At 42.1% G+C, this 24985-nt stretch overlaps 1 protein-coding gene across 1 annotated transcript in view; it reads left to right on the forward strand.

The window, feature by feature from the left end:
- The window catches only part of AATF (apoptosis antagonizing transcription factor), a 71168-nt gene that overhangs the window by 31271 nt on the left and 14912 nt on the right, over positions 1-24985 (forward strand). Inside the window, exons 5-11 of the mRNA XM_085883398.1 lie at positions 5014-5151; positions 5473-5593; positions 12128-12296; positions 15928-16020; positions 18829-18891; positions 19730-19797; positions 20839-20919. Coding sequence (XP_085739524.1) covers positions 5014-5151; positions 5473-5593; positions 12128-12296; positions 15928-16020; positions 18829-18891; positions 19730-19797; positions 20839-20919 — 733 coding nt within the window. The remainder of the gene's footprint in view (positions 1-5013; positions 5152-5472; positions 5594-12127; positions 12297-15927; positions 16021-18828; positions 18892-19729; positions 19798-20838; positions 20920-24985) is intronic.

A 24985-nucleotide genomic window follows, 5' to 3' on the forward strand; every position in this document is an offset into this window, starting at 1 on the left:
ATATATATATATATATATATATATATATATATATATATATATATTGTTAATCTTGGGCTCATTGTAGAATTTGTATAGATAAACAGTGATATATGAAATTTGAACCCGGGATACCCATTGATTCATCTACGGCCACTGGGTTGGCTAGATAACTGGGCCGCCCCGAACCAATTAAAAATGATCATCGTGGTGTTTCGTAAGCAGGGTAATTCTTCAATGTTTGTCGTTCTTTGGATGGCTGTTAAATTGCCGTCCCGTCTGCCGGTATTAGTTGGTGGACATTAAAGATCATGCGGTGTCCTTTTGTGAGGAGTAGGCATGATATTAAGGCCCTGTCACACCTTGACGATTTAGCCAGCATATGTCGACATATGAAAAATTTGTCTAAAACGCTGGCACATGTCGAATATGTATGGGTAAGTTTTGTATACGTTAAGAGTACGCTGGCATACGTCGTAGTACGCTGAGCTGTTAGACAAATTTTCCATGCTTGAAATTTTTCGACGTATGCCAGCATATCACTCACACGTTCCGCATACGCTGGCCATAAGTTGTAGGCACGGTACGCGATCGTTGACACACGTCGACACACGTTACTTGGAAGTTACTCATAAGTCGAAACACGTCGAGGTAATGTTTATCATACCCGAAACTTATTTCTAACCTATGAGTAACGTGTTGTAGGCATGTTACGCGATCGTTGACACACGTCGACACATGTTACTTGTAAGTTACTAATAAGTTAAAACATGTCGAGGTAATGGTTAGCGTCAGTGTTCCAGACTCCCTGGTGTTTTTTTTTGTTTTGTTTGTTTTTTTCTTCGGTATGACGGTGATGTTGACACTTCGATTTCTAGTGCCGTTATAATATAATTAATAGGCTGCCGCTCAACGATTTAAATCATAACCGCACTAGAAATCGAAGTGTCAACATCACCGTCATACCGAAGGAAAAAATATAAAAAAACCAGGGAGTCTGGAATACTGACGCTAACCATTACCTTGACGTGTTTCGACTTATGAGTAACTTACAAGTAACGTGTGTCAACGATCGCGTAACGTGCCTACAACTTATGGCCAGCGTACTCGGCCTATGACACACGTTCCGCATACATCGAAAAATTTTCAACATGCTGAAAATTTGTCGAAGTACTTGGCGTACTACGACGTATGCCAGCATGCTTCAGCGTGCTCTTAACGTATACAAAACTTACCCATAACATATTCGACGTGTGCCAGCGTATTCGGCAAATTTTTCATAAGTCGGCATACGCTGGCTTAATCGTTAAGGTGTGACAGCGGCTTGACACTTTGATGTCTAGTGCGGTTATGATTTGAATCGTCGAGCCGCAGCCTTTTAATAGGCTACGCCACGTGATCGTCGGCGATACGCTGCCGTGCTATGCATAAGTTAGATTTGCGTTGGGCATAGGTTGTGAACGCCGACAACCCGCTCAGCATTCGTTGATATATGTTATCGAAACGTTCTGTGTACGTTACGAATACGTTATGCATACGTTCAACTCGTTAAGAATACGTCCAAAACTGGAAAAAAAAAACATCAATAGTTCAGCGTACGCCAGCGTTTTACATACATTTTGATACCTTGCCATACACTGGCTAAAACGTCAAGGTGTGACAGGGCCCTAATCGCCGGCAGCATGTTCAAATTCCTGATATATCCTTCCCAGGGGCGGGGGGAGGACGGCATGTGCTGCATTTGAAGGGAAGGAAGGATCAATGACTGATAAAATGGAAAATAATGCTCAATGTCTTTTAATATAATTATATTTTGAATGAGATCCCATACGTGACCGTTTTCCTTTTTTAAGTTGCAATATTCCAACTGAATCCTCTTGCCATTATGCTGCTCACAAGTTTGTTTGTTCACCATGTCAGGTATGGCCTTCAATATTTGTTGAATGAGGCATAGAAATGTAGTAATTGACACTAAATATTGTGTGTATGTATGTATGTATGTATATATATATATATATATATATATATATATATATATATATATATATATATATATATATATATATATTGTTGCGGGCTGGGGTCCGGTGGCGAGAACGACCACTAGGTGGGGTAAGTTACGCCGTCTTCCACCAGACTCCTGGAATTGTAGGCCGTAGCTCTCGGATAATTCCATGACGCGGCGGGTCGCTTTAACCAATGGTTCTCAACCTGGGGGTAGCGAGATTGTTTTTGGGGGTCGTGGGAAGGTTGTCAAAACAAATAAACAAATATATAATAAAGAAATTCATAAATATTTTTTTTGAAAATGATTTTTCAATTAAATCTCCCATACCAATGTTATAATGTCATTATGAAACAGATTTGAGCAGCAAGTGAAATGTGTGTTTGTGTGAGTGTGTGAGTGCGAACGAGAGAACAGTGCCGGGTGCCAAAAGTCAATGTTAGCGCTAGCTAACTACTAGAAGGTGGCTGAATATGGATCGGTGGCTTGTCAAAAAACGTCTGCCAGCTCAAGATGCGGACCAAGACGACACATGTGAAGGTGGGCCAACTGTTGAAGTTGAAGTTGAAATTGAACTGTTGAAGTTAAAATTGAAGAGACATTTACAAACCAAACACTCATCCTACATTGGCAAACCATTAGATTTTTTTCGGCGTAAGGAGGGAGAACTACAGAGCCAAAAGACGACTGTACGTGAGCACTCTACAATCCCTGTCAAAGCCCTGTTGGCTTCATATGAAGTGGCATACCTGGTTGCTCAATCCAAAAAGCCCCATACTATTGCAGAGAGCCTGATCTGCCCAGCAGCGATTGCAATGACCAGAGCTATGCATGGTGAAAAAATAGCTAGCACACTTGAGACTATTCCACTGTCTAATGACACAATAGCGAGGCATATTGGTGAAATTGCCAACGACATTAAAGAGCAGCTCATTGACCGAGTGAAGAAAAGTGGAAGATTTTCCCTCCAAATTGACGAAACAACGGATGTTTCCAGTGATGCACAGTTACTTGTTTTTGCAAGATACAGCTACGAGTGGGAAAATGTATGAGGATGTGTTGTTTTCTTTTGCAGGCCCAGCTATATGAGAATGAATGATAATAGCCTATTGCCATCAGCTTGTAAAGCAGTCCTCTTGCCTCCTTCACAATGAGTTGTGCTGTCTGAACTTGAATAAAATTTAAAACTGTACTTGAAGCCAAATTTAATTTCGTTTTTGTTTTGTTTTTTGTTTATTTTTGGTCAGTAATGCAAGGTTTGTGTACTTCAAGTAGCTGTCATGTGTGATAGTAACCTCTGTCTGCAGCAGAGAGTCGCTCAATCTTCCAGTCTGTGTCCCCTGCATAAATAGGCTACATACCGCTCTTTGCAATTACAGAAGCCTTTTTTATGAATGTGGCTGGCTGTTTTTACTGTATTATACATCAGAGTGTAAATTATTAATTTGTGATGCCAGTTTAGTTTAGTTCTGTTTAGTTTTAACAGCTGGCAATGCCTAGGCATTGACGAATGTGCTCCAGGCACTGTGGATTTTTTATGCGCTCTGTGAAGTCACTGCAGTGTGTTTCAAGTGTGAGTCGGGAGGGGGGGTCACGAACCCCAACTTACATTTTTTGGGGGGTCACGGCTCCAAAAGGTTGAGAACCACTGGCTTAACCGACCGTGGACACCAATACCTCCACCGCGTAGCGTAGGGTCTTTTGTCTAGAATCAATTTACCTAATTATCCACGAGGTTTGAACTACCACGGAACCACGCCCTCAGTACGCCTTGCTCGAACCGGATCACTCTCACAACTACCAACTACCTTTCCAGTTCGGATGCAGCCGAGCGGATCTGCCATGAACGTACCGGCAAGAATGAACAGATTATCGGGGATAAAGACCCGGATTAAACTCAGATCCGAGCCATGCTGGACCAATGAAGAAAAAGACAAAAGCAAACTGGGAACATTACTACAATAATTTATTTACAATCAACTTACAAAAGAGGGACACAGAGCAGGTTTACGTGGGAATAAAACAGGCAAGATTTACAATGATCAAATAAAAACACATGCAATTTCACTTAAAGACGGCGCAACACACTCAGACGCACACTCAGACGAAAATAAACCCAGATGTATGGCAAAAGACCCCTGCAGCCAGAGAGGGAGGTGAGCTGAGGTCGCAGTTCTTTCGGGTACCTGAACGTTGCAGGGAAGGGATGCTCCGTGGTAAGGCACCTGTCAATGATCGTGCGGCTCGGTCCATGGCCGCATGCGTGGAGACAGTGTCTGCGAGGGATCCCCGGTCGAGTAGAGCGGAGTCTGAGGCGGGGATCAGGGCTGCAGACAGGACCCAACGAGAGACCTGGTCAAGGTCGGGTCGAGGTCTTCCCAGCTCTCTCGCACTCAAAACGAACGACCCCCAAATAGCGCAACCACTCTACGACCTTCCTCCTTTCTTTCGCTACCAGCCGACGAACTGTCTCACTCCAACGCTCCTCGCTCTCAGGGTTGCTTCGTAATTTATAGATCTCCCTCAGCGGGGAGGGGCCTTGGTGAAGCTGATGTCACTGTCCGCCCTGATTGGATGGGGCTTCCATGTGTCCGCCCTTCCTGGTCGGGATTTCGGCCATACCGAGAAGCCCGCCCACTCCACGCATGTCCCGACTCGACAAAAAGGTACTGCACAAAGATTTTGCCTTGGAAAGCGAGTCGCTGGTACTGTGGTTCAAAATAAAAGGGGAGAAATGATTTATAAACCTAACTAAAAGTCATCGCAATGCACCCTCTTTTGCATTCCCACTACACACAAGGAGGGGTTCTATCTGCACATATACTTAATGGAATAACTGACTTGGGACACTATGTTTGCATGCGTATGGTTCCTGGAACCGTAAATATATATGTATATGTATGTACAGTATATTATATTTATCGTATATTTGTTGATCAATGCTCAGTTACAACGATGTGGTGTTTTTCTATGAATTCCTTGAAGTGTAATATTTTTTTTCAATTGAGGGTGTTTTTTTCTTGTTGCAGCGATGTGGGATTATCTTCTCGAGGCCAGGATTGCATTGCAACGGGTGCTAAGCCCAGCTAATCAACTTCCTCACCCTGTCATTTCAACACATCCTCTGTTTATTGGGACGGCGGACATCCAAACTGCTGTAAATCAGGGTAAACTACATTCTGTCATTCCTTAATTCTTTAAGAAGTTGCTTGGTGTTGGGTTTGCATTTGGGGATGGGGGGTGCGGGTTGGTGATGATCATGGCCTTGCAGCGCTACATGATTGACAGGTGGTCTCACGAAGAAGCCTCGCCAAGGTGAGGTCGACGGCATGATTTGGAACGAGGGTGGTTCTTATTACTCTTGTACACCACCATGCATGCATTTCTTCATTCTTGTTGTTTTTTTTTGTTTTTTTTTTATTGCTGAAGACCTTTACCTTTACTTTCATTTTCAATTTCTTCGCACCATACATCCCAACCCTTTCTAGGCCATCAGACACTAATCCAACTCTCTGAGAGTTTGCTTGAGCTGCAGAAAGCTCTGATGCTTCATTTTCCAGGAACAAAAGCTTTGGAAGAAAATGACGAGGAAATGGATTTGATGGGATGGTGAGTTTTCAGGCTGTTTTGCAATGCTTGCTTTATGTTCATTTCCTCAGTTGTAAATGAAAGATGCATATTTCTTGCAACCCAGAATGTTTTATCTGTCGTCTCAAAGTAATTAACCATTTTTACCATTCAGTTGATATGACCTTTGGGGTATTCTCATGGCTGTCTGTCTATCACACATCTGTCCCTCCATTGTGTTTTTCCTAACCGGTCCATATCTCTGTAAGTAATTGAGGCAGGTCAATGAAACTTGCGTAGTACATTGGCGTGACGCACACTCAGACGTACATTGGCGTGCCTTTTTCCCGTTTAGTGTGTCAGACTTCTGTCTGTCTGTCCTTCATCAAGCTGTTTGTGTCTGCCCCCATACCTCGCTAAGTAGTTGAGGCAGGTTGATGAAACTGGTGGTGTACTGTCTTATGTAGACAATAGATGTGCCTTTTCAAGGCATTGCATTGTGGATGATATGTATTTCTTTGGTCATGAATGCTGTTCCCTTTCCATTTCTTGGAAGAATGCCAGAAAATATCAACTTTCAACCCTTTGCCTTCAGTGGGCTACCCATTACATTACAGCCACCTTTCAACTCCTCGACATAAACTTTGCTTATCATTAGCACCTGCATGTACCTTGTACAATCACCAACGTCCTGCCATAACGTGACACTCTACTATCCACTGTTTGTGCAATATCAATCACTCCAGCTCCTCCTGGGGACAAGTTCAGCCTTGGAGTTAACTTTAAAAAAAAAAAGAAAAAAAAAGAAGCGGCATTGTTGAGAGGTGACTTTTGCAGCTTTGTGTCAGACCTGAAGGAATCTTTCCACACCCAACAAGGAACATGTCCCATGCCCCGTTTGCCCCATTACTTGAAGTTAACAAATGCAAGATGGAGACAGTCAGCACCCAAGCTTGAGCCTTGACTCATCCGTACCACAACTCCACAGTGTTATTGCTCCTCTCTGGTGCCTATTTTTGTCTTTCTGTTAATAACCTATTTTTTGCAGCGTGATCTCATCAAGGCAAACGCTGAAATTAATTTTGATGAGAGGCAATTAATTTAATAGTGAGATGCAATAGAATTCCTGCATTCCTCCTGGATAAGCACTCGTTTGTCCTCGAAATGCTTTCCCACCTCTTTATAAATGTGAGACCTTGCTGTGACCACTATTTTTCCACCAGGGCAGTACGTATTGCTCGGGTCATGAACGTGACACCCTACTAAGCACCCCTTCTGCACCATCAATCGCTCCAACTCCCTCTCCGGACACATTTCAGACATTGTGTATTGAATTACCCAGCAGTTGCACTTGACTCGTTTAGTCAGCTGAAACAACTTGGGAACACTGAGCAGCTTGTAATGGCTTTGGGACACACTGGAGCATGGTGGTTCATGTTACAGTTCATTGCACCAACAGGGTCGCTTCCAAACAGGGGAACCTTTACTTGTTTGGCAGCTACTTATTCGGACGTGGATAAAACAGTTGCATTTGTTGACCTTTTTTTTTTTTTTCACTTTTGAGGTACATGGTTGCCCAATCGGACTGCTCTCGGCCTGCTTGTGGTGAACCCATTTCAATGGAGTTGGGGACTACATCAGTGTGCTGTCACTGTTGCCACAAGTTATCAAATTTCTCCAATCTTTTTTTCTTGCCACACAAGGAGTGAGGCCAAACTTTGAAAGAACTGCCTGCCTCGAGTGCCTGGTCCAACTCACATTGCTCAGCACTTCAGTTGCGTCAACTCGAATGTGATTAATTGATCTGAACTTGTCATGCTTCTCATTTTGGTGCATGTGCATGTGAGTGCACTTAAGTGTGCAAGTTGTATTTCCATATGAACGCACGTTCCATGTTATGGTCATTGTTTGTTTGACATTGTACAGGTGCAGTGTGATTAGATTGACATGTAACGTGCTGGAAGCATGGAAGAGATGAACATAGCACAGAAAAACCTTCACTAATTATGTTCATTGGAAGAGATGAGAACCTTTATTTATTAATTTATTTTTTAATGCATTGCACTCCACTGGACATTATGTGAATACACTGTCCTATAATTTTGTACAACGATATTTATTTATTTATTCTCACTCCATATGCTTGCCCTGTACATTCCATGACAGTAGTCACCCTTCCGGTACCACTTTTATGTCTCTTTTCATCGAAGTTACGTCGTTCAAGTCACGTGCTTTGGCTTTTTCCATCGCCAATTTTCCTGAACCACCCAGTCTTACTCCGAGACGTTGAGATCGTTAACAGTATGAAGCACGCACACAGCCACACGTGGTTTTCCGTTTCAAGACGTGTTTGCAATGAAGTGTGACAGGTTTTGTACAGTGCTACGTCACACCTCAATGACAACATGTCACCGACAAACCGTGCATGGCTGTGCCATGCCTGTGTGCATCCCAGAAAAGGTAAGCTTCATGGATGGAAGAACACTTCTGCATTCTGTGCCCCTTGCCCTTGTCGGGTTGTACCTGTACCTGTCATCCCGCACGTAATATTCTAGTGCAGAATGTAAATTTAGACAGATTAGACGGCACCGTAGTCAGACATTACACTGCCATGGCCATTGTTCAAGCTGTATTAACATTATTATTGTCCATGTAAAACATGGAAATTTTTCTTCCACCTGCAATTCAATTAAATTTCAATTCAAATTCAATTGATTGGGCAGCTCAGGAAAATTGGCGACGGGAAAGCCAAAGCACGTGACTTGAATGACGTAACTTTGGTGTAAAGTGAACTGTACTTTATTTTGCATTTATGCCGTTCAGACATACTTTCTTTACAAAATATTTATCATGAGTTCTAAGCCAGCTGGTGGTGATGAGAGTGACCCTTTGGTGAAGAAAGTGAGTAAAACTAAATCTGGAGATGAATTGGATGTTATACGCAGAATGGTGAGTGGTTCTCGTGCTGTCGATGTTGGTTGGCACTTAGGTTTGCTTTCAACAACCGTACGTACAATTTATTAAAATACAGAACAAATTCATGAAAGTTCTAAACGTGATACGCCATTAACATCCAAGTTAATGACGAAGCAAAGGAGCTCTTACATGGAAAAGATGGAACATATGCTGGACATGTGGATTGAGGACTCCATAGAACAAGGATGCCTGTAAGTCAAGCCATCCCACAGCGGAAAGCTAAAAGTGTGTATGATGACTTGAAAAAGGAGAGCGAGAGTTCAATTTCCACTGCCATGGCTAAAGAGACCTTTACTGCAAGCCGTGACTAGTTTAATAAGTTTATGCGTGTGTACGGTTAGGATGGCCTCGAGGTGCAGACCGTTAAGCTGGGTGTCCCGTCTGCTAGCATTAGTTGATGGATGTTAAAGATCCTCACGATGTCTTACACGAAGATTAAGAGGATCATCCCCAGCACCCACATTACAAATCCCTGCCAGGACTATGAGTAGCAAACCTTCCATCCTTCATCTGATCATAACTCACTCTCACTCTCTCTCCTCTTTCTCTACCACCACCACAGTATTTTACTGTATTTTACTTTTCATAAAATATTTCATTTCCATTTTTTACTGTCAAAATATGTGTTGGATTGAGTGTTTAAATGATCCCCGTTTAAGCAAAAAAGGTAATGTCATTGGTGAAAATTACGACGTCCCCCTCTCCACCTCCCACACAGCCTTACTTCATTACTGTGTTTCTTATGGTAAAAAAATAAAAGATTTGATTTAAGTCGCAGTTTTCAAGAACACATCCTTGACGTAAATCATGGTATACCGAATTGTGATATTAGAAATGTGTTGCTTATGTAATAGTTTGATGTCGACTTCCTTTCCCAGTGTTTGTGTCCAAAAATCTCAACCCTTTTAATCCCAGTAATGTCCTCACCTCTGTAAGCTGTGTTTTATGTACTTGTTAAAGAATTTTCCTCGGCCTCAAGGCGCTATATTGGTATGAAAGCGGCACCTCGGATGGCTCAAGGAGGGGGAGGTACTGCCTGAGTAATAACGAGGAGATAGATGGGTTGTCCTCCACCCATCAATGGGGCCTCTAGTCCAGTGAGAGGGGAAGGGCAAAACGTGGTGACATACAGGGTGGTGGATATAAAGACTGAAGCGGAGTGGAAGCTTGGATTCAGCTTGGAGAGCTGTGGATTTCGTGCATGCTGCCATGTCTGAGCCACGCCCTACCCAATCAGAGCTACTCCCCACCTGCACCAGAACCATGTCTTCTCCTCTCCTCCGGGCCAAGAAATCGGATCCGGCGATATATCGATTTACCAGTTGTACCGGTATAATTTTTCATGTCGATATACTGGTATTGGAATTCTGACTATACGGGCATACTGAAAAAGATCAGTATTGAAAAAAAAAAGCAGTGCATCACCAACAAATCGAAGAAATATTTGTACAATCTTTAAATATTGTGCATGATTTTAAAAGCTTTAATGCACTCGGCGTCTCGGCTATACCTGGACCAGTGGAACGTATGACGTCAAGATGTAATAGGAAGTAAGTACAGTAGGTTTTAACTTTTAACCATCAACACCCGAGCACCATACAAGTAATCTCGATTTATTTGCCCTCGTGGCAGTTTTTAAAACAATTACCAATTGGTTATTTATTTTAATCGGGTATGCTTTCGAAAGCCTGTGCCGAGTCATTGTGGTCTGTGATAGCGATACCTGTATCATCATACCGGTACAGCGTTCTGCGATGGCGATGGATCCTGACCTGTGCTGATTACCAATATTGATCTCGCTTTAAAACAAAATCATTTTTAATTCAAGTTGAAGTTGGAAGTAAAATTACCGGTATGACTCCACTGGTACAGCAATATAAAAAAAAAACCCTACCAACGTAGCCTACCGAGAAATGAGCTAAGACTGTACTGTCGATCAACCCTGCAATACTTTGCTGGGTTTGGCCAGAAACGCTTTTATTTTGTGATTCCCTTTGTCTGTCTATTGTGGTGTGAATGGGCCCAGTTAAGTTTTATAATCAAGGAATCTGTTTGTCTGTGCGTATCGTGAACGCATACTAGTAAGGGTTTTAGCTTGCCTGTTCAAAGAACAGAGAGCTATAGCGATACCCCCGGCGTGAGTGTCAGCGTCAGCGTGAGCGTGAAAATGTTAAAGTTTTTGGTGCAAGTTATTTCGAAGCTTGCCATTCATTTAATATGTGTACTAGGATGCTGAAATTTGGCATGGAGGTTCCTTTGGGGTATACCACTGGTGTAGTGAAGTTGAAATTAAAAAATAATTTCAAATGTTTTAAATTTTTGACCTGTTTTGAACTTAACTTTTTTGTAGCACATCAACGTTAAAGTTTTTGGTGCAAGTTATTTTTTAGAAGCTTGCCATTCATTTAATATGTGTACTAGGATGCTGATATTTGGCATGGAGGTTCATTTGGGGTATACTATTGGTGTGGTGAAGTTGAAATTAACAAATGATTTAAATATATTTTTTAATTTCAACCTAAGATGGTGTCAAAGCCACCCAATGCTTGCCTGTTTATACTAGACGCTTGCCATTCATTTAATATGTGTACTAGTTTACTGATTACAATATACAAATACGTACATATATTGCTTTAAAATTATTTGGATCAGACTTCACTGCAATGCTTTATAAAAAAATATTATTAGACTATTCTTTTAAAAACAATATAAACAGGCGAGCATTGGGTGGCTTTGACACCAACTCTCTGGTTATTATTACTTCTGCCCACCGTAGGTGGATGGGAGGTTATGTTTTCACCCCTGTCAATCTATGTCTGTCTGTCTGTCTTTGTGGATGTATTCTGATGAAATTTGGTGGACAGGTTGGGTGTGTGACAAGCACAAATTAATTCGATTTTTGTGAAGATCTGAATCCGGATCCAGACGGAGGTATGTGTTCAACCGAGTGCCCTTCGAGTTACATAATTGTTATAGATTGCTTCCTTCTGCTCCCTTCGCTGTGACCATTAATTACTATTCTTGTATTAAACATACCTGGTGTCGGGGTGAATTCTGATTGTCGTGGTCTTCATTGGTGATTAGGAAAACCCCGTTTAGGGATTATTTGGCTGCTTTGGTAGAAACCGCATTCATAAAGACAGTTCCATGCGTTTGAGGTTCGCTCGGCCTAATTGAATATGAGACGGTGATGCTAATTAGCTGGACACTCGACCGATTAGTTGCCTCCAATCTGCACCTTGGCGTGCTCGTTTGGATGCGAGATCTCGCAGGAGAGGATCTTAAACGGTTGACCATTACGGTCATATTGAGACGACTCGCCGAATTTGAACCCGGCAACTGGAGTGAATCGAACTAGAACAGTATTATAAATCATCCCGTCCCTGATTCTGGGAGAATGAACTCATCCGTAAAGATGAGTAATTCACCATTAGTTTGACATACAAGTAAGGTGGGATTTATTATTTTTAATATAAACTGATAAATTACTCATTACTTTCACACTTGCTTTTATTTGTAGTCTTATGAGTTGGGAAATTATTATATGCATCATGGAAGCACTTTTACACAATGGAATGACCGATTGTTTTGGTCTTGCAGCACTGATGGAGAATCCAATAAGCGGAGGAAAATAGAAGACATGGACGTGAAATGTACACAAGATGCGTGCGGAGGTTCAAAAATTTTGAGCAAACGCTTTATGGAATTCCAAGAGTTCCGGGATAAAGCATTGACAGAATGGGATGACCGGACACGCCTCACCTCTTTGGTAATATTTGCTCATCAATGGGGTGGGTGAACTGCACAGTCAGAGTGATCTTCCACGGGCATTATTGTAGATCATGACACAAAAGATCACCACTGTCAAATATATTTGAAAAGGTTGTGAGCAACACCAGTCGGGAGGAGGAGCGGGAACAGGTTGGTGAAGACTGGGAAGCGATAGTGTGAAATGAGTACAGGATTGAGAGTACAAGCAAAAGTAGTTGTGGGACGTTTCTGATTCTAGGAAACTGAAGAATTTTGCATCCAGCCGGATGGTTTCCTTGCCACAGGAATTTCTAACCTCTTCTCCTCCCTGAGTTTGAGAACCCTGGCAAAATAATCAGCTAATTTCCTGCCAAGGGAATATTTTATTCACTGAGTAGCTTGCAACACCAATTTTAATCAAAAACCACTCGTCGCATCAATTTATTGATAAAAATGAAGAAGCTGTCTAAGAAGCTCCAGCTCATGAAAATGGAAGTGATGCCACACAGCCTTGTAGTTTTAGTGGACCCCCAAACATGTGTATTTTAAGGCAGGGGTCTTTCAGTTGGACGGTGGTTTATGCATGGAATAGTCTCTCCAGAAAGATTGTGGGGGAAGTTTGCAACAGCAATGATGAAAAAACAAGAAACTGCATTCTGACTTGCAATCTTTTTTTTTCTGCTTGTAATCACTTAAATATGAGTAACAAATGTCTAAATTTTCCTCAAAATGCATTGGATTCTTGAATAAACAAAACTTTTCTCTTCCTGCTCAAACCCCCATTCCCAAACTCAACAAAATCTGTGGGAGAGTAAAATTGCCAGTGAATGGATTTTTAAATTGTGAATGAAATTTCCACCGGACTGGGTGGCGTAATGGTTAGAGCATCTGCTCCGGATTTGGGTGGGTGGTCAATGATTTGAACCCTGACCGAGTCATACCAAAGACTTAAAAAATGGGACATGCTGCTTCCTTGTTTGACCCTTGACATTTAAAAGGACAGAGCATGGACAACCAATCATAGGTTGGTAATACTAGCACAGGCTTTGAATAGCCGAATGGCCTCCTCCTGTGTCGCAGTTCCTTGTAAGGGAACTTCTTCTCCTTCTCTTCTCTTTATTAGTGGTGAGGTCCAATGGTACCAACCATGAACCAGGATACTCCTCCAGTTTCCCCTGTCCTCAGCCAACTCTCTCCACTTTCCAATCACCCCCACCTTATTGATATCCCTCCTCACAGTCTTCCCATCTCAACCACAGTCTACCTCTTTTTCTCCTACAGTCCCTTGCTCCATCAACATATCCACTCTCTTTGCCATTTTTCTCTTCATCCATCCGCACCAAGTGTCCATCCCGCTTCAACCAGGTTTTTACCAATCCACCACCCCCATCATGCTCATCTGCACACCAATCTCCTCCCTCAGTTCATCCATCCTCCTCCTACACACCCTCTTCATTCCTGCAATCCTCCTGACCAGTTGTTCTTGCAGACCTGCAACCTCTGTTGTTGTCTCTGTCAGTGCCACCGTTTCAAGACCGTAAAGGTTGGCTGGCGTCACACAATCACCATAACTTTCACTTTAAATTCCCTTGATATCTTTCTGTCTGCCATTACTCCATCCACCTGAATCCTCTTCCACACCTTTGCTTCTGACTTGCCATCACCGGTCCACAAATCCCAATGCCATTTCATCTTGCACCTCCAACCTCTTCCCCACCAGCATGAACATCCCACCCGTCATCCCCCAACCCTTTATAAACCCATGTTGCTCTTTCCCAATGTCACTCTCCATACTTTTCCTAATCCTCCCATTCAGAATCCTCTCCAGTACCTTCATGATGTGATTTAGGAGTGTAATGCATCTGTACTTCCCCGGATGTTGAACATCACCCTGCCTCTTCCATAACGGCACAATGAGCCCTGTCCTCTAATCTTCCGGAATCGAACCCTCTCTCATACATCCATTCAACATCTCTTCGTCCAACTGACTCTGATTTCTCCTGCAGCAAATAGCGTTTCTGTATGCACCTCATCAATGCCTGGCATTCTTCCCGTCTTCATCCTCGTTAATGCTGTCCACTCCTCCTCCTCCATGATCTCCACAACCTTCGCTTTCCCCTCTACATAACACAGAAACTCCAGCTCGTCATTGCTTCCTCCCCAGTTCAACAGCTCCTCTGTTTGTTTGTTTATTCATATATAACTCTGTTTCTTCATTTATTTATAATTATCTTGATAATCACCTCACAGAATATCACATTTTTAGGTCAGCTAAAATTGTAAACTTCCTGCTGCTGGCAGGGCGAGAAGGTGTGAGAGAGAGAGAGTGTGAGCAAGAGGAAGTGTTTATAGGAGGGAGGGATGGAGTCAGATGTTGGAGGCGAATACAAACAAAAGCGTAGAGAGGATAAGCTGGGTGAGAGGATAAGGTTGAGTGCAAAGAAGAGTGGGGAAAGTAGGAGAATTGGGGGATGTACAAGGATGAGGGGGTCCGAGTAGGGTCACCCTTTCCCCTTCTAAGCCTTCTAAGTTTTGCCGATGAGTTTGTCGGTTGCCTCCATTTTTATATGGATGCTCGATTGCAAAAATAGTCTTTCGTTTTAAAATTCGCTTTCGGTGTTCTGCATGATTTAACTTTTTCAAATAATATGGATGATGCAAATATTTTCCTCATCAAAATAAAGACCAGTTACTGCACTGTCGTCCTGAGAAGGAAGCCAGACATAACAATGCACACACGTGTATACATTTACACACACACACACACACACACACACACACACACACACACACACACACACACACACACACACACATAAACACATAAACACATAAACACATAAACACATAAACACATAAACACATAAACACATAAACACACAAACACACAAACACACAAACACACAAACACACAAACACACAAACACACAAACACACAAACACACAAACACACAAACACACAAACACACAAACACACAAACACACAAACACACAAACACACAAACACACAAACACACAAACACACAAACACACAAACACACAAACACACAAACACACAAACACACAAACACACAAACACACAAACACACAAACACACAAACACACAAACACACAAACACACAAACACACAAACACACAAACACACAAACACACAAACACACAAACACACAAACACACAAACACACAAACACACAAACACACAAACACACAAACACACACACAAACACACAAACACACAAACAAACACACACAAACACACACACACACACACACACACACACACACACACACACACACACACACGGATATATTATTTTCTGGTAAGTACTTAACAAAAGCTATTTTATTTGCAGTTATAAATTTAACTTATAAGCAATTGACTGATTTCCCAACAGCCCAGATTTATGACTACCCTCCAGGCATCGATATCAATAACTCACCATCTTTCTAAATGTTTTCACATTTTAATTTTTCTGGTTCTTTTGCACTTGTCGATTGTAGATTGATTTTTGTTCTCTTCATCGCAGTGCACATCTTTATTAATTATGAATGAGTTGGTGAATTTATTGTAACTAATCCTAAATGCAAATTTATTTGACCGATTCCATATCCCACTCCCTTCACTGCCTTTGTCTTCAATTCCAACCCAGGAATCTCGTCCTATCCTTTCTCGTGTACACTTGGCACTTTGTGACATGCGTCGGCTGATCACACGTACCCAGGTTGGAAGATTATGTGATGAGGTAATGTCCTTAAAAAAAAAAAAAAATTGTACCTGTGAAATGCATTTGATTTTCTGACAACACTGTTTTCCTGTTAATGTGAATACCTTTGCTGTTTTTAATATCAATATTTTTTACCGCTAACAGTCTTATTTTTAGATTTACCTTGCCACCTCAATGCATCTGTGAAAATTGCTGAGAATCCACAGTATGTATGGGAATTTGGCCAAAAAGGCAAATTGAGGTTCTGCCTTTTATTTTCCACTAGACGACACGTGAACCCGTTGGGTTCCCGTTGTGACAGCGGTTGATGAAAAAAAAATCATTTCAAGAAAAAAAAAAAGATAGCTCCAGCGAACTATACCGCTGAGGTTGTTTGCATTGATCAAATTCTCCCAAAGAGTACTTGACTGAATCGGGAATTGATTTTTAAAATAATTTTTTCGTTGCCCGATTTGAACGAAACTTGATACTGCCCACCGCAGGAGAATGTTGGGTAAGGTGGGCCGAAATTTTTTGCACTATCCTGTACCGTTTTGGCTGTATTTCGGGAACATACGTACATACATACATACAGACATGCATATATACAAAATGAGAGTTTTAGTAATATATAGATAGATTTAGACAGACAATATGCAGATTTCTGACTCGTTCAGAAGAGGTTGGCAAATTTGAGAACAAGTTGTCATTTAGGTTTTTCTAAAGGATTTAGACATGATAAATTCATTTCCTTAATATGATGAGCATTTTATTTTATTTTATTTCTGAGTGAAAATTAAATATTCAAAATGGCTGCAGCATAAAACTGTAAACCCTTATGTTATGTGGTACTACATTTCAATAAAATGGACGTGATCAAAGCTTTTTGACTTGCACTTATCCGGAAAAAAACCGCAAGCAGATGAAGAAGAAGCACCAAACTCTCGTTTATAACCAAACTCACCAAAAAGTAGTTAAGAATTCAAAAGGGCATGTGGTAAGGGAAGCATATTGATTTTGGGGGATTTTAACTTGCGAGGGATAGATTGGGTCGAGGAACAGGGAAAGGGCAGAGCAGATGAGGATTTCCTAGTTTTATTCCAAGATTTCTTTTTAACCCAGTTTGTAGATAAGCCCATGAGGGGGAGTGCAGTGTTTGACCTCCTTTCAAGTAACAATCCCAATATGGTGGAGGAGGTGGAGGTTGGGGAGCATTTAGGAGCAAGTAACCATCACATTGTGTGTGCAAATATTCTGTTGAGGGTTAGAGTTCAGTACAGTAGGCTAAGGCTATTAGATTTCAAGAAGGCAAACTGAGGGTATGAGGAGAGTATTGAGTGATGTAGATTGGGAGACTCTAACAACAGGACAATCACCATCAGAAAAATGGGAAACCTTCAAGGACCAAATGTGTATAGTATAGAGTAAGTACATTCCAATGAGGTGTAAAACGAGAAGTAGAAGAGACCAGGGTGGTTGAGCAGTGAGATATGGAATTCCATTAATGAGAAGCAAAAAGCATTTATTAGGTTTAAAATAATAGGACTTGAGTTTGTTTACGCCGATAGTGATATAAATCTGAGACAAGTGAAGAAAATAACTCAGCAAGCCAAAAGAGGATGAGAAGGACATGGCTAAGAATATAAAATGTAACAGCAAGGCTTTCTTTAAGTACATCAGGGGAAAAGAACAGGTTAGGACAAGTGTGGGCCCATTGAGGAATAGCACCAGGAGATTGGTTAGTGATGAAAGTGAGATGGCAGGCTTATTAAACAGGTATGTTTCTTCAACTTTTACACAAGAACAGTCAGGAGAATTGCCAATAGCTGAGAGTATGTGTCAAGGAGGTGAGGAAGGGCTTTTGCAGAAGATCCAGGTTGGAGTGGAGGAAGTAAAGGAACAGTGAGGTTATCTAAGAGAAGATAAGGCTCCAGGTCCAAATAATATGCACCTGTGAGAGTATTGATGGAGGTGGCTGAGCAGGTAAGCGAAATGGTTAACAGATATTTTCAATAGCTCACTGGAGACAGGACAGGTACCGGAGGATTGGAGAGTAACAAATGTTACACCATTATTTAATAAAGGATCCAGAGAGGAATTGGGAAACTATAGACCTGTAAGTTTGACTTCAGTTGTGGGGAAGGTGTTGGAAGCATTAATTAAAGACCGGATGAGGAACCATTCAAACAAATGAAAAATAATTAAAGGTAGTCACCATGGGTTTACCAAAGGTAGTTCCTGTTTAACAAATCTTTTAGAATTCCATCAAGCAGTGTCTTTTAGAGTTCTTCTTTGAGAGTTCTTCCTCCTCCTCTTCTTTTTTTCTTCTTCCTCCTCTTCTTTTTTCTTCTTCCTCCTCCTCTTCTTTTTTTCTTCTTCCTCTTCTTCTTCCTCCTCCTCCTATTCCTCCTCCTCCTCCCTTCTTCCTCTTCCTCTTCCTCTTCCTCTTCCTCTTCCTCTTCCTCTTCCTCTTCTTCTTCCTCTTCCTCTTCCTCTTCCTCTTCCTCTTCCTCTTCCTCTTCCTCTTCCTCTTCCTCTTCCTCTTCCTCTTCTTCTTCCTGTTCTCATTGACTTTTGGGGCTTTGAGCTCCTCGAGGACTTCTGCCACATTTGGGGTATTCAAAGTTCAAAGGGGTCTCAGCAGTTCAAAGGGTCAAAAGGTACATTTCAATAGTGTGTAATTGATAGACAAAAAGTATCTATCTCTCTCTTTCAATCCTCACACACACACACACATACACACACACACACACACACACACAATTATTTTTCATTTACAAACGTTGTTGATAATAAATCAGGCAAGAAGCTCTGACTCGAATGAACAATTTCTTCTGTGTTTTACAGACTGGGAATTGTGAAAAGAAGTTTGATGAGGAGAAATACAATGATGACGATTTTTATCATCAGGTGACTTTTTTTAAATTTACCCAAATTGTGTTGTTATTCAACTTTGAGATCATTACCTCTGACACCGAATGTGGAGGAGGTTATGTTTTCACCCCTGTCTGTTTGTTTGTTTGTGTACAGTATATCTCAAAAAGTTGTGGATGGATCCGGAAGAAATTTTGTGGACAGGTTCAGTGTGTGACAAGGACGAACTGATTAGATTTTGGTGAAGATCTGGATCCGCATCTGACGACTGGAATTTTAAAGCAATTCTTCAGCATTGAGAGATCGGGCCAAAAGATGTATAGCAAGATATGTCAAAAAGTTGTGGACAGGTTGGGTGTGTGACCACGACAAATTGATTCGATTTGGTGAAGATTCAAATCCGGATCCGACTACGACAATTTTTTAAAGTGATTTTTCACCATTGAGAGATGGGGCTCATAGACAATATATAGCATTATATTTCAAAAATGTATTGGGCCAGATATGTTTTCGTCGATCAGGCATTACAGGGTGGTGTGCATTCTACCGAGTGCCCTTCTACTTTTGGTTGTGATGATGTCATGTGTGCTATCTTCACCTAAGTTTTTGTGATGGTTTAAAATTTTTTTTTTAATCTGCTTGCAAAAGTCCTTTATTTGACTTTACTCTGGACTTTCACCCCACCTGTTGGGGAAATAACTGTCAGTCCCCCACAGGGCTGTTTTTATTCTTCTTGTCATGAATATATATTTGGGAAAGCCTTGTTCTGCCTTGTGTTTTTTATGTTTATTTATTTGTTTTTTCCATTTTGTTGTTGGAGTTTATAATAATTATTAGTAGCGCTAAGTTGTGAATCTGCTTGCCATCACTTCAGCTACTTCGGGAGCTCATTGAAAGGAAGACCTTGTTGACAGACCCAAATGGCCAAGTTTCCTGGGGAAGGTATGTGCCTATGGTTGCTTATTATTTTGTGCTTTCAGATTTTCTTTCTGACCCCTGTATTGCTTTTGGCTTGATAGTTCAAATGCCCCATTTTGTCTTATTTCTCTATGCAGAGGACCTGAGAAACTGTAAATACTTTGCCATAAATTATTGACTGTCGTGGAGAATGGAAGATGTACTTTGTGTGGAGGGATATCAGAAATGTGGAGGTGGAGAGAGACAGTGAGTGATAAAGGGTGGCAGAGAAGTGTTGTGGACAGAGCAGCAGTTCAGTTCCGGTTGGCCTTACCCCCACATAAAGGGATTTTGAGGAAGAACATACAGTATGTATATCCATTGTAAATGGTTGAGCCTGTCTAAAGTAGATTTTTGATCGCGATTGCAAGGGTTCATTGCTCAACAATCCTTGTGAGTGAATCGCAGTGCGAAGGTCATTTAGACAACGAAGACTGTGGCAGATATTTCCTTTGGGATAGTCAATCGGTCCACGAAGATTCCATTGAGGCCCAGTTCTTGACAGTAGGCATGTAGACTTCAATATCGCTTATGTGAATTGGTGGTGCAGCATTTTGTTTGGTTCACTGAAATCCGTGTCAATGTTTGTTCCAATTGCTCCATTTCTTGATGAATATCTTGATTGTCAGGTGCAAAGGTCAGCCAATCGTAGCATTTGTAACGTGCTGAACTCTGTACTTTGACAGCACACAATCTGGCATATACGTGTCAGGACATTTGAACACAAACACGTATATGGAATCAACTCAACTTGCACACCTGACTCACGTTTTGAAGCTGAGATAAGTTATTTATTTATTTTATTTCACAGGGCTAAGGTTTGTACTGGAGCTTGCACATTGTTTGCATGTGGGACCAAGTTATAAGCTGACCTCAGTGTAATTTTGTACAAATGACAACGGACAAATGTATTCTGTGTCTGTAGGATTTGAACCTAAGTTCCCTACACATATTGAGCCAGATGGGAACATTTAGCAGGTGTGGGTGCATCTATTCATGAATGTATGTCGCCTTTTTCTCTTGAAGGCAATGGCTTGATCTCCAGAAGCTCAGGAATCGTGTAAAGCGTCATGTGGATAGACGTGCCAGCAAAGGTCGCAAATTGAGGTATGCTACCTTTATTTTCTCGAGGTGTGAATTGTAATTTATGATTTAATTATTTGTGTTGGTTCTTCCATTAATTTCCAGAACTGTAGAAGGACATGCATGACAAACAAACAAACATGCACACAAACACTGGTCTGTGAAGTACAGTAAGGATTCTATTCAGCAATTGTGTCTGTTGGAAAAAAAGAAAAAAAATGGTGTCTTTTTCAGAAATAGCTTGATTTTAATTCCATCTTTGCTGGAATTCAAATAAAGCAATTTGCTTTTATCATTAATCTGATGAATGTGTGTAATTCTTCACTGTTGAGGTATGGGGCCAATACGACATCGAGCATGACATTTCAAAAAGTTGTGGATAGATTATGACCTGCAACTTGGTGGATGAGTTGGTTCGATGACAATAACAAGCCGATTCGATTTTGGTTCAGGTCAGCAGATCCGGCCTTTCGGTGGGATACAAAACGTAAACTGTTCAGCCTAGCAGAGAGGTATGCGCTCTACCGAGTGCTGTTCTAGTTACTCGAAGAATTACAGAGAAGTGTTACATCAAAATACCACTGAACTCTACATTTACTGCATTCAAGCTCTATGATTTACTGCTTTACCAGCTGTCGTTGCCGAGTCTTTATTCGACGTCGTCCCGATTGTGAACGCCAGGTATTTCTTGAAGATGTCATCCCCAATTTTCACCTTGGGTTAATACATGTACGGTCTGACTTCACCGTCTTCATCTTAATTTTGAGTATCGTCGTAATCTGAGGATTCTTGATCAGAAAATGATTCGTCAAATTCACTCTGATGAGTCTGAAGCGATTTGTGCAGCCATTATTATTTGCATGCTGAGACTATCATACTTGTGATGTCACTCCTGATGACTGTGACCATGGAGGTTTTCTGGAATTTTTAGGAGCGGTATCAGCCAGGTTGGGTTTTTTTAAACTTTAACACCTCAAACAATTATTAGAAATAAAAACAAGTTCAGTTTAAAAAATGTTTTATTTTAAATACATGCTCTCGGCTCATGGAAGAGCGATGACAGAACAAAACAAGAAAAAGAGCGATCAGAGATTGCAGACTCTTGCCAGGACTTGTTTTGTGTGGTGTTTGTGTAGTTTTGTGTATTGGTGTATCACGTAATTTTTTTATACAATATCGAGGCTCGTATAAGAGCTAACACACACAACGTATAGCAAAGGGAGCAGAAGACAAGAAGGGTGGGAGAGGGCTGCAAAAAACAGTGGGGAACAAAGACGTTACATCTGTAGCAGGGAGAGGGATGGAGTGCGGTACATGGGGTAAACCAGATGGACATCACAGGGACTTTCAGGAAGGAAAGCAGGGAATTTGAAGGAGGTGGGTTTGGGGTGGATTAATGGGGGAAGAAAAGATCATAGTTTTGGATGGGGGAAGATAAAAAAATGATGATGATCAGCTGTTTTGAATATCTGGAGGGAAGAGTAGATGGAACAAGCTCCCACACACTCTTCAATCCCAGAGGTGGGAAAAAAAAGAGGAATGGAAGAGTGAAGGTGAGCAGTGATTCTTGATTTTGGTAGTTTCACCAGAAGAGGGTTGCCGGTGGACCTTTTGCACCCTGCAGAAATATGGGGGGGGGGGGGTGACAGATCACAGACAGAGCAGGGGGGGGAAGCTGGAGAGGAGATGGTAGAATACAGAAAGACCACCGACCTGCTTGTGGTGAGAGAGTGAGAGACCTCAGCTTCATCAAAGGACATACCAATTATCTTAAATGCCTTACTTTCCACAGCGTGAAGCTGAGAAAGGTGTGAGGCGGGAGCACCAGCCCAGAGGGGAGAGCAGTCCTCCATCAGGCTGCGGATGAATGCCTTGAATGTGGTCAGGAGCTCAGGTGTGCTGAGGAAGGACTTTGCACGACGGTGAATGCCAAGTCTGCGACTGGCTTTGGAGGCCACCTTGGAAATGTGGCTTTTGCAGGAGAGATCACTGCAGAGAGTGAGACCCAAAATTTTGAATGAAAGGACTTCTTCAAGAGGATTGTTGAGAAGGTAGATGGGGAGGTTTTCCAGACAGTTCTTTCAGAGAGACATAGTGAGAGAGTGAGATTTGTCAGGATTGAAAGACATGTTCCAAGTGTTGGACCAGCTTGTGATGTATCCAGGTCTGCAGAAAGTGACGAGGCTGCGGCTGTGCCGGTCTGAGGGATGACGGATAGTCCGACAGAGGGTGGAGTCATTAGCAAAGAGATAAAGAGGATTTTCCAGAGAGTCGAATAGATCATCGATGAACACTGCCTTGAGGAACTCCAGCCTGGACAGGAAAAGGGGATGAGAGAACTCCATTGAGGCCACACGCTGACTGCGACAGGAGAGGAAGTCTGTGAGCCATGAGTGGAGATTGCCTTGGATACCATTGGAAGAGATTTTGAGCAGGGTAGGGGTGCCAGACCGCATAGAAATCACATGATACGTCTTGGGAGATCGCTCTGATCTCATGTCTGGTATTGAGGACCTCCATCCATTGTTGGGAATGCAGAAGCAGCATGTTGGTAGAGTGACCTGGTCTGAATCCAAATTGATGATCGGAAATCGAGCCTTTAGAGAATAGGGAGGATTTAATGTCGGAAGTGATGATGGATTCCATGACCTTGCTGATGATTGGGAGCAGGCCGATTGGTCTGTCGTTGTCGGGAGCTGTTTTTACACCTTTTTATGCAGAGCAGTAATGTTTGCTGATTTCCAAGCAGATGACCTTGAGCAAATGAGAAGGTGAATAGAACAGAGAGAGGGTGAGCAAGAGCACCAGAGCATGCTTTTAGGACACGTGGGCTGATGCCGTCTGGACTAGTTGCAGAATCTGAGTCGAGATTTGAAAGAAAGCTCTCCACCTTATCAGGAGAAAAAAGGACACAGAGTCCAGTAACAGCTGGGTAAGGTGGGTACAGAAAGCGATGGGTTTGGGACACAGGATTTAGAAGCAAACACAGAGATTAGGCATTCAGCCTTTTCACTTGCAGTGTCAGCTGTGCAACCATTTGGGGTAAGGGAAGGGATCGAGGGTGAACATATACCAGAAACAGACTTAACCAGATGTCACCAATATTTGGATAAGGGAGATAGGTTTGAGAGTTCAGACTTTAGATTGGAAAGATGTTGTTTTCTGGCTCTCCTGAGGGTAGACACCCACTTGTTCCGAGCTTTGTGGAAGGAATTGAGATTGCCTTCAGTTGGATTTGCCTTCCATGAGGACAACTACCTCACCACAAGCTTCAGTGTACCATAGGTGGGAGGAGGGGAAGGACAACGTAAGACGAGATGGGATAAATCTGTGCATGAGAGAGAGCAAATTTCTTTGAAATTATTCCCAGGATGGGTTGATGCTGGAGAGAGGAGAAATTGGAGACCAGTCTAGAAGTTTGATGGCTACTTGAAGTCCCTGCCAGTTGGCCTGAGTGAAATTCCAGACTCGTCAGCGCTGAGGTGGTTCTCTAATAACAGCCAGAGAGATGACCACTTTAACAAGCATATGGTCAGACGAACCGATTGGAGCAGAAGAACAGCAAACATTTTCTGGGAAATTGGTTGAAATCAAATCCAGAAGAGATGGAGTACTGTTGGCTGAGATCTGGGTCGGGAAGTTGACAGATTGTGTCAGTCCCAATGAGTTGCAGAAATCCTTTGCTGAAGTGCCATGGCAGGTGAGAGTGCTACTGACACCCAACCAACTGGCATGATGGCAATTGAAGTCACCACAAATGAGGAAGAGAGAGTTTGGATGAGTCGATTGAAGTTGGTCCATGTTTTCGGATCGTGAGATGTAAATAGTCATCACTGTTTGGTGGATGGTACAACACATATAAACAAGAGGTGGGAGCGGAGGGAAGCCGGAACCAGAGGTATTCTTGGAGGTGTGGAGGAGTGAGAGCAGTACATGGAGAGTGAGGGATGTAATTTTTGATAAAGAGGGTAACTCCGCCACCAGGACGAGGCTCAGATCTATCATACCAGGTAGAGATACGAGGGAGTCAGAGACGTCTTGAAGGAGGAAAGTTTCTGTAATGGGGATTATGTCTGGTTTGTCAGTGGCA

This window comes from Eptatretus burgeri, chromosome 5, assembly GCF_056783735.1.
Source record: "Eptatretus burgeri isolate ZD-2024b chromosome 5, Ebu_testis_v1, whole genome shotgun sequence".
Lineage (NCBI taxonomy): Eukaryota > Metazoa > Chordata > Myxini > Myxiniformes > Myxinidae > Eptatretus > Eptatretus burgeri.